General features: G+C 36.7%; 1 protein-coding gene across 3 annotated transcripts in view; it reads left to right on the forward strand.

The window, feature by feature from the left end:
• The window catches only part of CDK14 (cyclin dependent kinase 14), a 202502-nt gene that overhangs the window by 129976 nt on the left and 59793 nt on the right, over positions 1 to 12733 (forward strand). For all 3 annotated transcript variants that reach the window (XM_053468070.1, XM_053468069.1, XM_053468071.1), the window contains one exon: positions 10238 to 10301. In XM_053468070.1, coding sequence (XP_053324045.1) covers positions 10238 to 10301 — 64 coding nt within the window. The remainder of the gene's footprint in view (positions 1 to 10237; positions 10302 to 12733) is intronic.

Here is a 12733-nt window from a genome sequence, read left to right on the forward strand (position 1 = left end):
TTTACTAAGATTGCAGCTTTAATCAATTGACAAAAATGACTAGTAATTTTCTGTGACACCAGCTTATATAAATGCAGCCGACTTAAGAAAATTACACAGAGGTGCTGCTGACTGTCAGTGGGGTTTAAACTCAATTGCAAACTGTTGGTCAAAATGTTAATCTCGGTCTTCATGTTATTTGCTACTTTTTTGTATCCTGATCTTAAAGACATTTACTTTTGCGCAATAAATTCTGGGTCAGGCATTGATCTAGAACATTGATTTTTTGTTTTCCTTTTTTTTTTTATTTCTTGAGTGTTATGTTTTTAAATGAAAATGTATCAAAATGCCAGAATTAACCAATACAACCACATGATATTTTCCTTATTTAGATAATTTAAAGAATACTATATTTGAAATAAATTAAATTTACCAACTGCTATCTAGTTCCTTATTTACATTCAAAAGTAATACAAAATTTAAATACGGAAACATCTAAATATATAACCTGGGTATAGCTATACGAGTGCAGAATTCACCATTATGTAGGGAGCTTTATTTAAGCTGCTTTTTCATGCTGCACTTCCTCATTTGGCCACAGAGGGCGTAAGAGTAACATGTAGTCACCACAAGGTTTAAAGATACTACATAATACCTACATAGAGATGGTATAGTAAGTACTCCTTTGTTTTTGATCATATTAGCCATAACCAGTGGTGTATATATCTTTAGCACTGTCCTAGGCCTAACCTAGGGAAGCACCAGCAGATGCCTCCTCCGCGCTGCTGTCCTTAGTGCTGGGCATCTGGATATAACGTGCAACGCCAGGTGACTATGTATTAAAGGACTGGTTACTTATATCAGTAATCTCCTTCTAATCAGCCCATCGAACAGGGAGTCTGCCCAATAGGGCCATTGGCTCGTTGTTACGCGGCATAGGTGCTGTTACCTCCTGTAATTGTCTCACTAGACCTAGTCAGCCTAGGTCAGAACACTCCACTGGCTATAAACCATAGCTTGGAGCGCTGTATATGGTAGACTTTTCAACTGTGTGCACTGGTGTTTGAGGATACATTGGTTTTACTTTTTTAGCCAGTGACTTAGATCAGCTGGTGTTTATGGCTGAAAGACAGATGGATATAAATTAAGAGGTACAAGGTGGGAAGTTCAGACAAAGTTAACGCTTCTAATTCAGAATTAAAGGACTTTCTTGCCTGTTGTAGTTTAGCTGCTGTTTATGCACCATTACAGATTGCTGAGCTGATCCTTTTGGGTTTTAGTAGTCTGTGCCAGGTTCCAGTGGTTGTGTCGATTCTAGCATTTTAACAAGCAAACCCACAAACCCTTTTATGCCTCTCAAACTTTTAGAAGAAAATAACAAGGAAAAATGTGACCCAGAGAAGGTTTTTGGTTTGAACGGAATCCAAGCCAGTTCTAGGCTGCATACCAGCTACTCTATGAAAAACTTCAAAACACTCACTGATTTCGGGTGGACGTCGGCAAGCATTCCTCTGCGTGACCGCTGTACCTTCCACTGTTATGTCTGCCTCCTTAGATAATCTGCGACCAATAAATATGTAAACTGTAAATATGAATCACAGCTCCTGGAATTTAAGAACGGCACAGTTACATAAATTACATAATTAATGCTCAGTGTATAGCCAAGTCAAATGGACTGGTTTTATAAATATGTGTATGGGTATAAACTGTGTACAGTTAAAGCTGTAAGCTATATCCATTATATTCTAGTCCTAGAGGGTCAGAGATTTAGATGTAATGTAAGAATGTTTTGCTTTTATGAGAGGGTCTGAATTTGTGTGAACTAATTTGGGTAAAATCATTAATGTGTGCAAATGTCCAAAAAATGAGTAGGGAGTCTCTGTCTATAAGGAGATGCTTGTAATGCTCTCACAGGCGAACCACCGATGTATTATCAACCTGAAAGCCTTTTAGAAGGGGTATCAGCATTTCCCAAACATGTCTAGACTCATTCATGGAGAATTAGACAATCTAGATTTCCAGCTGCTGATTGAGCAGGAAAATAGAGGGTGAGGTTGATGGGTAACAAATGTTTTATCCATCTCTAGACAATCACACTAATGAGCTGTGAATTATAAGGCATTTAAAAGAACAAAACATTTGTAGACGAGCATTAAACGTGGCTCTATAATCCCAGTGAGTTTTATATTGGTTTATCGTATGATTGCGCTGACAGCTGGGTAAAACACAGCTTCTGACAAAAGGAGAGAGGGAAATAAAAAAGCTCTATATGTTTGGAATTTTGTGTTTGTATTTTACAGTACATGTTGGGGTCTGGGCACACTTATCGTTATGTAGAACAATAAAAACTACTATAAGATGCCCAAAAAATGGTGCATACTGGAGCAAAACATTAGAAGTTATTTCTTACATTATGGTTCTAGTGGATCCAGCATGTTCCCAAGGGTGCCGTTGGTGTATTTGTTGCAGATATCACGTTACAGAACCTAGAAACCTGTGGTTTTACAGTATAATAATGATTTTTATTAATACTTATTATAATTCCTAGCAGTTGGTGTGGTTTGTGGTTTTATCAGTGAACCAGAGTTTCCAGAAATACAGTTCTATGTCTATAATTGGTACTGGTGTTGATTAGATATATACAATAATAATAATAATTAGGTTAAAGTTCATCCAATATATTTAGACTTTTTTTTAGAAATATTTAGAATTTTTAAACGTTGCAGCCAATATCTGAAGTCCTGACTAAAGAATATAATGACACAATTGCTAAAGCCTGACCTTTGTCGCTGATGGACTCTAGCAACCATAATGTCTTTTATGCACGGAACATTGAAAGTTTTCATAATAGACTCCTGCGGATGCAGCTTTCTCTAAAGTCATTTTTATCTGCCAAAATAACAGAGACCCTGACAATCGGTTGTGCCGGTGCCAACGCATCCTAATGTCATGTCCTGTCTTAGGACTCTAAAGGCCATCTTTGAAATGATAGATGTGCACAGCCTGTCCTGATGAGTGTCCCATAAGGACAGCAGGTGATATATGCTGGTGGATGAAAGGTCATGTTTGGGAGGTGTGAACCTCAAGCATGCAAGTATAATTTTAAAATTGTTAGTTAAAATCCCAGTTTAAAGCTCTTAGAAGGTCATCAAACCAATGAGATATCTTTGGCCTCCCAGGTAAGACTGTATCAATGGAAGATCAGTGGTGAAAGGGCCAAGTAGCTGCACTAAGCACACAGTTTTGTTTGCTTAAGGTTTAAAGACACCACACCTGTATTTAGATTGTGTTAGGGTAAAATTAGTAGACAGGGATAGGTTAATTGAATACAATCAATCTATCCAAAGCCAAGCATCCTCAAAAGCAACAAACCTTCCAGCTCTGAAATGCCATGAGTTGCAGCCAGATGTTGTGCACAGATAATACTCAATAGAACAAAGTTGTCCCGCTATGGCCAAGTATTATAGGCTTTTTCTTTTAAGCGTCAAGCGTGTTCACCGAACTTATTTTAATAGGAGTTCCTTTTGCCAATCTCATTTTACAAAGGCATTTTTTATGGGACAATTTAATTTCCCAGGTAGCCTCATCAAAGAATTTGTTAAAGCACCTTTTGAGTATCTTAATATGCATTCTTTGCAGCTCCCCCTTCTATTGTATCATATATGAATTAAAGTGTCCACTGAAGTGAAACTGAGACAAAAGCGTTGCTGTTTTGGGGCCTTGTTTGGTATATTTTGGATGATGTGGAGGAGAGACACACCAGGCCTCCGCATAAGCAGCTGTCGCAGCCCCCCTGGATAAAATCAAAATATCTTTTTGCATCTACTAGTTCTTACACTAGTTTGTAAAAACACATTTTCCAGATTTTATTCATTTCTCTCTGTTCCAAATGACTTTTCTATAATTGCGGTTTTAGCCAAATTTAGCAGTTAAAACTCAAGTTGAGCGTTCTGTTCTTATTTAAAGTGCATCACTGAAAATGAAAACCAAGCCGTCTCGTCGTCGGCAGTGTGTGATCTGGAAATCTTTACAGTTCTCTCATTTTTTTCACGGTTAGCAAAGCTCTGGTGGCATTCAGACTCTATATCAAAGTATTACAGTAATAGGGGAGTCCTGTGAGCAGGTCACAGTGCTGTTTCCGAGTCCTTTTGATTAATATTTCATTTACAACGAGGTGACACACACCATGTATAACCTTTTTCCTCTGCAAGACCGGTGAATGTCAGCCGATATCCTTCAGTAGGTTGCCTTTTGTATTTTTCCATGAAATTCTTTAGGTTCTGTATATGCTAGTCTTAAATTTATGTAGCTTTTCAGGATTATTACAGCAGACTATTGCGTGGGAAGAAAATCCATTACATTTTCTAGTGCTTTCTGCAATTGTTGCTTCAAACATGTTTTATATTTCATATCATAGCGTGTACTGGTCACCATTTTTGCTGTCTATACATTTCTTAACCGGTAACCTGTTGTCACTTACTGTTTCAGAGAAGAGAAACCATTATTTCTATTTATATTTGAATTTAAACTTCCCTACATTGTTAAACAGACCTTTTGGAAGTGGCATCTTTAACAAATCTTTCCTTCCGTCATGACATATTCGATTCACATTACATCGGTACCTATGGTACCCTTACTAATAAGCTCCGTGATCAAACAAAACCCATTCATTGCTACAATAAGACCATATTCTAGGTCCATGCCATTTTTATCAAAAGAAACCTAGAACTGCAGGTGGCTTTATACAGATGCATAAAAAAGAAGCAAAGAGTTGAAATCCTGGGATGTGTCCAATATTTATACCTGAGAACTCTCGGGGTTTGACCCCGAGTCTCAGGGTTTTTGTCTCATCCTCATGCTCATACTGCCTAGCACTGACTGCTTCCTATATGAATATATTTTGTAAGTTATGAACCGAGAAAAGAGAATAATAAGCCTTTTTCTTAAAATCAATATTGATAGATATTATATCATGTAATTAGTTATTCAAAGTGTGCTACTAATATCAGGATATTAATATGTATTAATAATAATATATTGTCAAGTTCAAGATCCAAATATTTGTAACGTGGCATTAGACCGGCAGAGATGCAGGTTCCCGCTGGCGTTTTGTAACGTTGCCTAAAGCAGACATTTATTGAAAGGTATGACGTTTTTTTACAGTATTTAACAATAAGTGGTATAAGAAGTATGGGGCTGCGGTGCTCCCACTGGTGTCATGTCTGTCACGCTTATGAGGAACACTGAGTTCCCAATGCAAATTAGGAATGAACTGTGAATTTTAATGAATGTAATGAAGTGTAAGAAGCAATGTTTTTTGAAGCAATATTAACCACTTCATGAATGGTGCAAACCCCCTGACGATATCCTTAATTGCCAAGGATAATGCTATATGTCTATATGTTTATATATAGTGCTATATGTCTATGTACGGTATATGGTTCCAATAAGCTTAGTGGTCAAAGAGGACCTCAGTGCCAAATAGTGGACCATTTTGTTTGCTACTATGGTGATAAGACCACATTTAAAACATTTATCCAGAAATAATTTTTACAAACAGTCCAAATTAGTCATCTTTGAACAACTTAAGGCGCCATCGTCGGACTTCTACTCGCCTCCAATTCCAAAGATAAATTACTCACCATCGACCGTAAGATGAAACGCCATAATAAAAACTGTCACCCAACCACTAACCCTTCCGGTGCAAATCACTTATCTGATACAGATGGCAAAATGGGCTCAGGATGCCCACCATGCACCTTCTTCGTGGTGGCCTTGCGGGGTCCTTGTTTTCAGTGATTATGGGAAATCCTCTGTAGTGCAGTGGGGCTGTCGATTGGTTCCTGAATTAATTCAAAACCATTTTCTAGAACATTAAAAAAGAAAGAAAAAAGCGAAAAGTAAAATCCCATTGAGCAGACAACCCAATATGGCTGCTTACCGCCATGGTAGCTAATGACATGTTGGTAAAAAGCTGGATTCTTGCTAACGTTCAGAGACCAGTTATTGCATTTCGGATAAGTCGAGCATGCCGTTTAATTGATAAAGGGCATTAACTCTTTAAAAGAGAACTATCACGTTCAAGATTATCCATTATTATAATTCTGTACCTAGATAACACATTTTTTATTATGTTATATGTTTTTGGGATTTACAGTTTCCCATATGATAGGAGTTAATGGAAAGGGATTATGGGAAATGGAGGACAGCTTGCAATTCCCTGAAAATTCTTAATTCAAATAACTTTTGAGATGAAATGTTAAACAGATAACAAAACATGTCATAAATGATTTAATGTGCTGGGTTCAATTATATTTTAATTTCGGATGTGAGAAATCTCCAGAAATACAGGAAAAAATGCTGGGAAAGGATGATGGATTAGGGAACGTTACTAGAGACTTTAGGAGTTGCGATATGTGGCCTGAGTTCGGGGAATTAGAGAGTCTGCTAATGGGTAGTGCGTGAAAGAGAATGATCAGGCACTATATATAAAAATAGATGCAGATAATTTAATGCTGTTCACCAAATCAAGTAGAAAACAAATCTACTTTTTAAACAAAAAAGCATACAAAGAGTGAAAGTAGCACAAAATACAATTATTATTTAAACGATTGGAAGAAATGTGTTAATAGAACCAAGGAAGATACTTGATATATTTTGTTAGCTCTTTACAATCACATTAAGTAGCAAGCAATAAAGCCATACGAAAGGAAAACAGACCACCGTGTGCAAAGTTAAAATCTAAGAAATGTAATAGTTATAATGGGGTCTTACTTCCAGATTATTTATAGCCTCAGTTTTATATACTTAGTCAGGATGGCCAAAATTGAATGGACCATTTAAGTAACCCCCCCACACACACACAAAGAGATACAAAAGAAAAAGAATGTTTCTATGAAAAAAAAGTAAATTAGAGGGTGAAGTAGAAATTCGATAACCAAACATCTTAAAACCATATCGAAATACTTGTGGAATCCCAAAGTCCACCCTGTTCTTTGTGGGGTCTGGGATTTTGCCAACTGATGTCTCATTAAATTATGTTTTCTTATATCTGCTGTATTTTAGAGAAATGAAACCGCGCATGTAACCAGATGTGCATGCCTATGGATTTTACTGAATTCATATTAAAACTATGCCAAAGAATAACAATTTGGTTACTGAAGCAGCATTGTTCTCCTCCACCGGCATAACTTCCTTTTCAATATCTGCTCTTAGTAATTGCTTTGATTAAAAACTCGTATTTTCATAGACTGACTGTATATAGTAAAGGTGCTGTTCCGTTTAGTCATCCTGGCAAAAATAATAAATGGGGCAAAGTGTGACATGATTAAATAATAATTGGAAGCAAATAGGCACTCAGCAGCACTAGGAATATTTAAGTTGTATTTAGTTGTAAAAGTGTTACATTAAGCAGATCGGCTTTAGGGTTTGTCATAGGGAATATTGGGCCCAAGTTTGCAAACGGCACCATTAGTCCCAAAGCAGTTTCAGCTTTTTTTTTTCTTTTTGTACTGGAAACAAGCAAAAGCGTAGTAATGGTACAATGGCACCATCTGCTGGTATTTCTTAGATACTGCGCCAAATATATTAATAATATATTAAAAATCAGAGGCATAAAAAAGCCCCAAACAGCCTGAATGAGTCAATAAATGTACAGTGCTCTTAAAAAATAAAAATAAGTGCCCCTTCCTGATTTCTTCTGTTTTTGCATTTTTATCACACTTACATGTTTCCGATCATCAAACTAATATTAATATTGGACAAAGAAAACCCGATTAAACACAAAATGCAGTTTTTAAACAATTTCATGTATAGAAGGAAAATAGATATTCAACCCTTCCTGGCACTATATGAAAAAGTAACTACTAAACCAACCAATTAATCAAATTTCATGAATCTAAACATCAATAAAATAGAACCTGTCTTGCAAATTAAAATGGGCTAAAAGGTCTAACGATTTAAAGAAATTCAAGAAAATATTGGAAACAAAGTAATTGACATCTATAACTCTGAAGAGGGCTACAAAGCCATTTCTAAACTAATATTTCCAAGGCACAATTTACTATTATACACAAAGATGACATAGAACCTATGGAATAACTAACTAGACTGAGCTAGTACTGTCACAAGACTCTTACTTAGGCTTGCGTAGCCACTTAAATGTATTAATTTTACTTTTTCTTTAAGAAAAAAAAAGCACATAATCCATGGCTTCTTATTTAACTCTATTACCTCTAAATATGCAATTTTTGGACCCCTATAAGAAAAGTTTTATTGAAATCTATGTAAAACAACTTCCACTATGCAATGCTTGTGTCATGCACTGTATTAACACAACTTTAATGGGAACTTTTGTGCATTTAGACTATAAACAAAAAAAAAGCCCCACCTTTGTCTAGAATCCACAAGATTCATCTAAAGAAATATATAAACACTACGCACATACACAGAGGGAAAATACAGTATACCACTGTCATACCAACCAAGACTATAGCATGAAAAGAAGCCACAAACTATACGTCACAGAATTAAGAGCTACATAGACTTGCTTATACTGCATTAACACTCACTCCTGCGGTCATAGCTTCTAATCATATTTTCACCATAGTTGGCACATAAAGGTAACTGTTATCTTTTTAACATCTTAACTATATTAGTTGATATACATTATTAGGTACAAAACTCATGGGTAAAGAGACATCAATAGAAACATCTGCAAACCTAAAACTACTCACACATCGGTTGTATTGAGCTTCTGCTGTGGCAAGTAACCTGACTGAATTTGGAAATGCGAGTAAGCATTTTGCTGGTCAGCAAAAGTTTGGATTTTAAACTGGCAGCTGAATCGAGCCAAAGGTGCTTATTAAGCACCATCCAATTCTGTCCAAAACACAGAAATGATCCGCTCATTGTGTAAATGTTGCTTTGATGCTCTAGGCACTCTAGTGGCTACATGGGGCATTGCAAGCAAAACCATCCTTATTCCTTATGATGGGCCAACCCTAGCAAGCTTCTCTAGCGTGAAGGTCTGAGCTTGCTCTGCGTAATTCAATGTGTAAGACGACTGACGAAACCTCGCTGCTTTAACTTCACATTATACATGACTGGCCAAGCAGCAGTCACTGGGTTATAAAGTATGGAGAAACGAAGGAGCTGGAACTAGAACTCTCCTGCAAATTATCTTGGCAACCTTTAGTGACCAGCTGGGTGATTAAAACGGAACTGGAACATACACGTGGCTGATATGCAGCTGCTCGAAGACATTGCATTATGCAAAAACGGGATCTGTTTGAAAAGAAAACAGCACAATATTTAGAAAACCTTTTTAATCTGATAATCGTAATACAAGTAATCCTAGAACACAGCATTTAATGCTCAATAAGAACAATTTGGCCCATCTAGTCTGGTATTATTGCTGTAAAGACTTAATCCTAAGTCAGTCTTTGGTCTCGTCTTCAAGGTAGCCATATGCATATCTCATGCATGAATTAATTTTCTTTCTGTAGTAACCTTTACCACTGCTAGGAGGCTGTTCCACTTATCTACCACTCTCTCTATAAGTAAAACGCCCTTTACATCTAAAAACAGATCTACAGCCGGTGCTATTTGTTAGAAACGCTGCTGTGGAGGATCACAGTGTTTCAATGTTTGGCGGGTTCTCTCGTTAGACGACGTGTGAATATAATATACTAGCGGCACTGCAGGAAATTAGCTCATGGGAAAATATTTTGGTGTGGCTTTTTATGTCAGCGTTGTTTTTTTTCTGGGTTTTAATGTTAAATCTGTAAGGATATGCATCACTGTTGCCTTATGCTTATATATCGACTATTTGAGATCGTATATTGATGCTCAAGTTGAAAAAAGTAATTTAAGCTCACCCTTCCCACGTACCCAAATCTGTTAATGCAGAATAAACATTTTTAGGAAGTCTTTTATCCAAAAGTCATAACTTGTTTGTTTTTGCTTCCCTTGATCAGCATTGCCTACGCAAAACACCAAATGCCTTTTCTCCGAGAAAAGCAACGAATCTATTTTTCCTGCGCGTATTAACCAAATCCTTTAAAACAACTGAAATGTCCCACATTACTGGACTTCCCCACGTTGTCTGGAAAGTTCTATAACACAAAAGTCTAATATGTCAAGCAGAGAAATGTTTATTATTTGTAATGGTGACTGATCAGATCGCGTTTTATGTATTTTAACACCATGCTCTGTCTGGTTGAACCTAATGTGGAACTTTTATTTCATTTTATTTCAGATTCTTGGGACTCCTAATGAAGACACATGGCCAGGGGTTCATTCTCTACCACATTTTAAACCTGGTGAGACATTTTTATTATTCAACCTTCTTCCTTTGATAGTCACAAGTTCATACAACAGTTATGGCATCTATAGGGTCCACTTTGAGGACCCGCACACTATATATAATTCTAGAACGGATGCAAAAATATTGTGCCTCTTTCAAATAAATGACTACGCAAAGATTTTAAATAATGGAGAGGCAAACGCTCTAACAAAATCACTAGCTGTGATTGCAGAACATCACTAAACTCACTGTGTCCGACCTTTGGTTTTCTGTTTCTGTGAATGTATGTTCTGTATAAATGTCCAGCGACAGGGTTGTAAATATCATCGTATAAATAATTGCCTTGTATATTTTCCATCCTTTCCCTAAACGTTTTGGCAGCGGGACACAATGTTAGGAGATATTTAATGCCGAAAGAGCGTAGTTTAGAAGAAGCTGTATTTTGTTCCCGGATTAGACGTAGTTTTCATTTTTTAAATGTACTTCTTTCCGCACGGATAAATCTTAATCTTGTTGGAATCAATGCATGCTTTATTGGAAAGATAACGTGACCTGAGTGAGTCAAATTTATGGGTTTTTTTTTCATAAACCATTAGCCAACATGGAGGATTTGGCTTGTTAAATAGGTTTGTGGTATATTCCGTATTTAAGATGTGTAGCGCCCACTTCTTGGCGTCTAAGAAGTTAATGTACTTCCTGGCCCCTTACATGAAATTAGTTGGCGCGTCCTTTTTGTAAATGGTAAACACGTACAGATGGCCTAATGTATTCATAAGCGAAGCTAGCCCAGGAAAGTAAACACGGAGAACGAGAAACCCAAAGATCATATCAGCGAGAAAGTTGGAAAAACAACTTCCTCGACATGAATGATCAGCTTGCACCAATCGCAAGTAATATATGGCAAATTGGCGTAACGCTAGTGATGGTTACAGTGGATTGAGGCAGACTGAGGATCCAGCAGTCAACAACTTCAAGAGAGCGCTAGGAGACGCATGACTTGTACAGCACTTACATTTAAGTACGTTTTAGTTCCTTTTAATCTTTAAAACCAACTAAAACAAAACAATATTTTGACTATATGTTCATAATACCCATTTATCAATGGAGACTGCATATTAAATTACTTTGGAGCTGACCTGCGGTGGGTATATCACGTGGGTGCAGGAAGCATGAGCAGGGCAGGGTAAGGGGTAAATGCATATAGGGGTATTCTGCAGAGGGGCTGCATACATTTGCCAGGGAGAAGCACATGAAAATATAAAGTGTCATATGTGTTAGTGTGCATATAATGGCTGCAGTGCCTATTTAACTTGGACAACAGTGTTTATACATTAGGATTCTGATAATGGCACTAGATTTTGGGATGTGGTGCTAATAGGTAGCAGGCAGTCGGTGCCTCAGTCTTCCATGCACCCATACACCCTACGCTTTGACTTGCGTGTGAGTTATTGCAGTGTAGGGCACTCCTGGTGAGTGTGTTAGCTGCTCTTGAAATGGTTATTTAAAGTAAGCATTTACAGTTATAAGAACATATCACTCCAAAAGAGAGAAAAATATACAGAATACCAAACATTTCCAGTACATGGACTGATCCACTAGATGGCAGCAAAGGCACAGTTTTGAATTTGTCCTAAATATATATATATATATATATATATAATATACGCTATTCACTATTGAACAATAAGAATGTAGCATTTTAGTAACTGTAGTTGGGTGATCCTGTAAATCTAAGATTTTATTATATACAAATACAACTGTATGTCTACACTTTTTTAGTATATCACAGACAATAATAATACAATAATCGTCTACATTGATTCAAATATCTGTTACAATTTTATTTTACGTTCTTCTTAGACTTAGAAACTATCCTCGCATCGCTTAATTAAACACATTAATAAATTCAGAATCTCAGTAGTGCTAACTTTGTTACATACGATACGTATAATGGTCATATTTAGTGAGCATGGCCTTTTGATGTTGTCTTTGGTACGTTTCTGTTCTGCTGTGTTAACTTAGTTAACCAACAAGAAAGTTTTCTTTATATTGTGATTTATACTCTAATTGCCCCAACCTTTGTGCATTCAGTCGTCCCAAAAAATATATTTTCCATCTCACTTTGAGATTTGTCTACCCCATCAGTTTTATTATTTTTTTATTAAGTGAAACATTTACGTGAAATGGTATAACTGTATGTGCACTTAAGGTTTTCAAAGCCCAACACGATTTATTGTAAGTCTATAAGGAAGGCTGAAATCAGCAGATAGTCCCTGCGGGGCATTTTACTTTCTTAAAGTGAATAGTCTAATTCAGACCGGTTCCATTTCTCTCAAAGAATATTCTTTTGGGAGTTTCCCCAAAGTTGGAGTAACCTGTAAAATGTATAGGAAAGAAAAATCTCATGGTGTAGCTATCAATCTATTCACCTCCTATGCGCATATGGAA

This window comes from Spea bombifrons, chromosome 5 (genome assembly GCF_027358695.1).
Source record: "Spea bombifrons isolate aSpeBom1 chromosome 5, aSpeBom1.2.pri, whole genome shotgun sequence".
NCBI lineage: Eukaryota > Metazoa > Chordata > Amphibia > Anura > Pelobatidae > Spea > Spea bombifrons.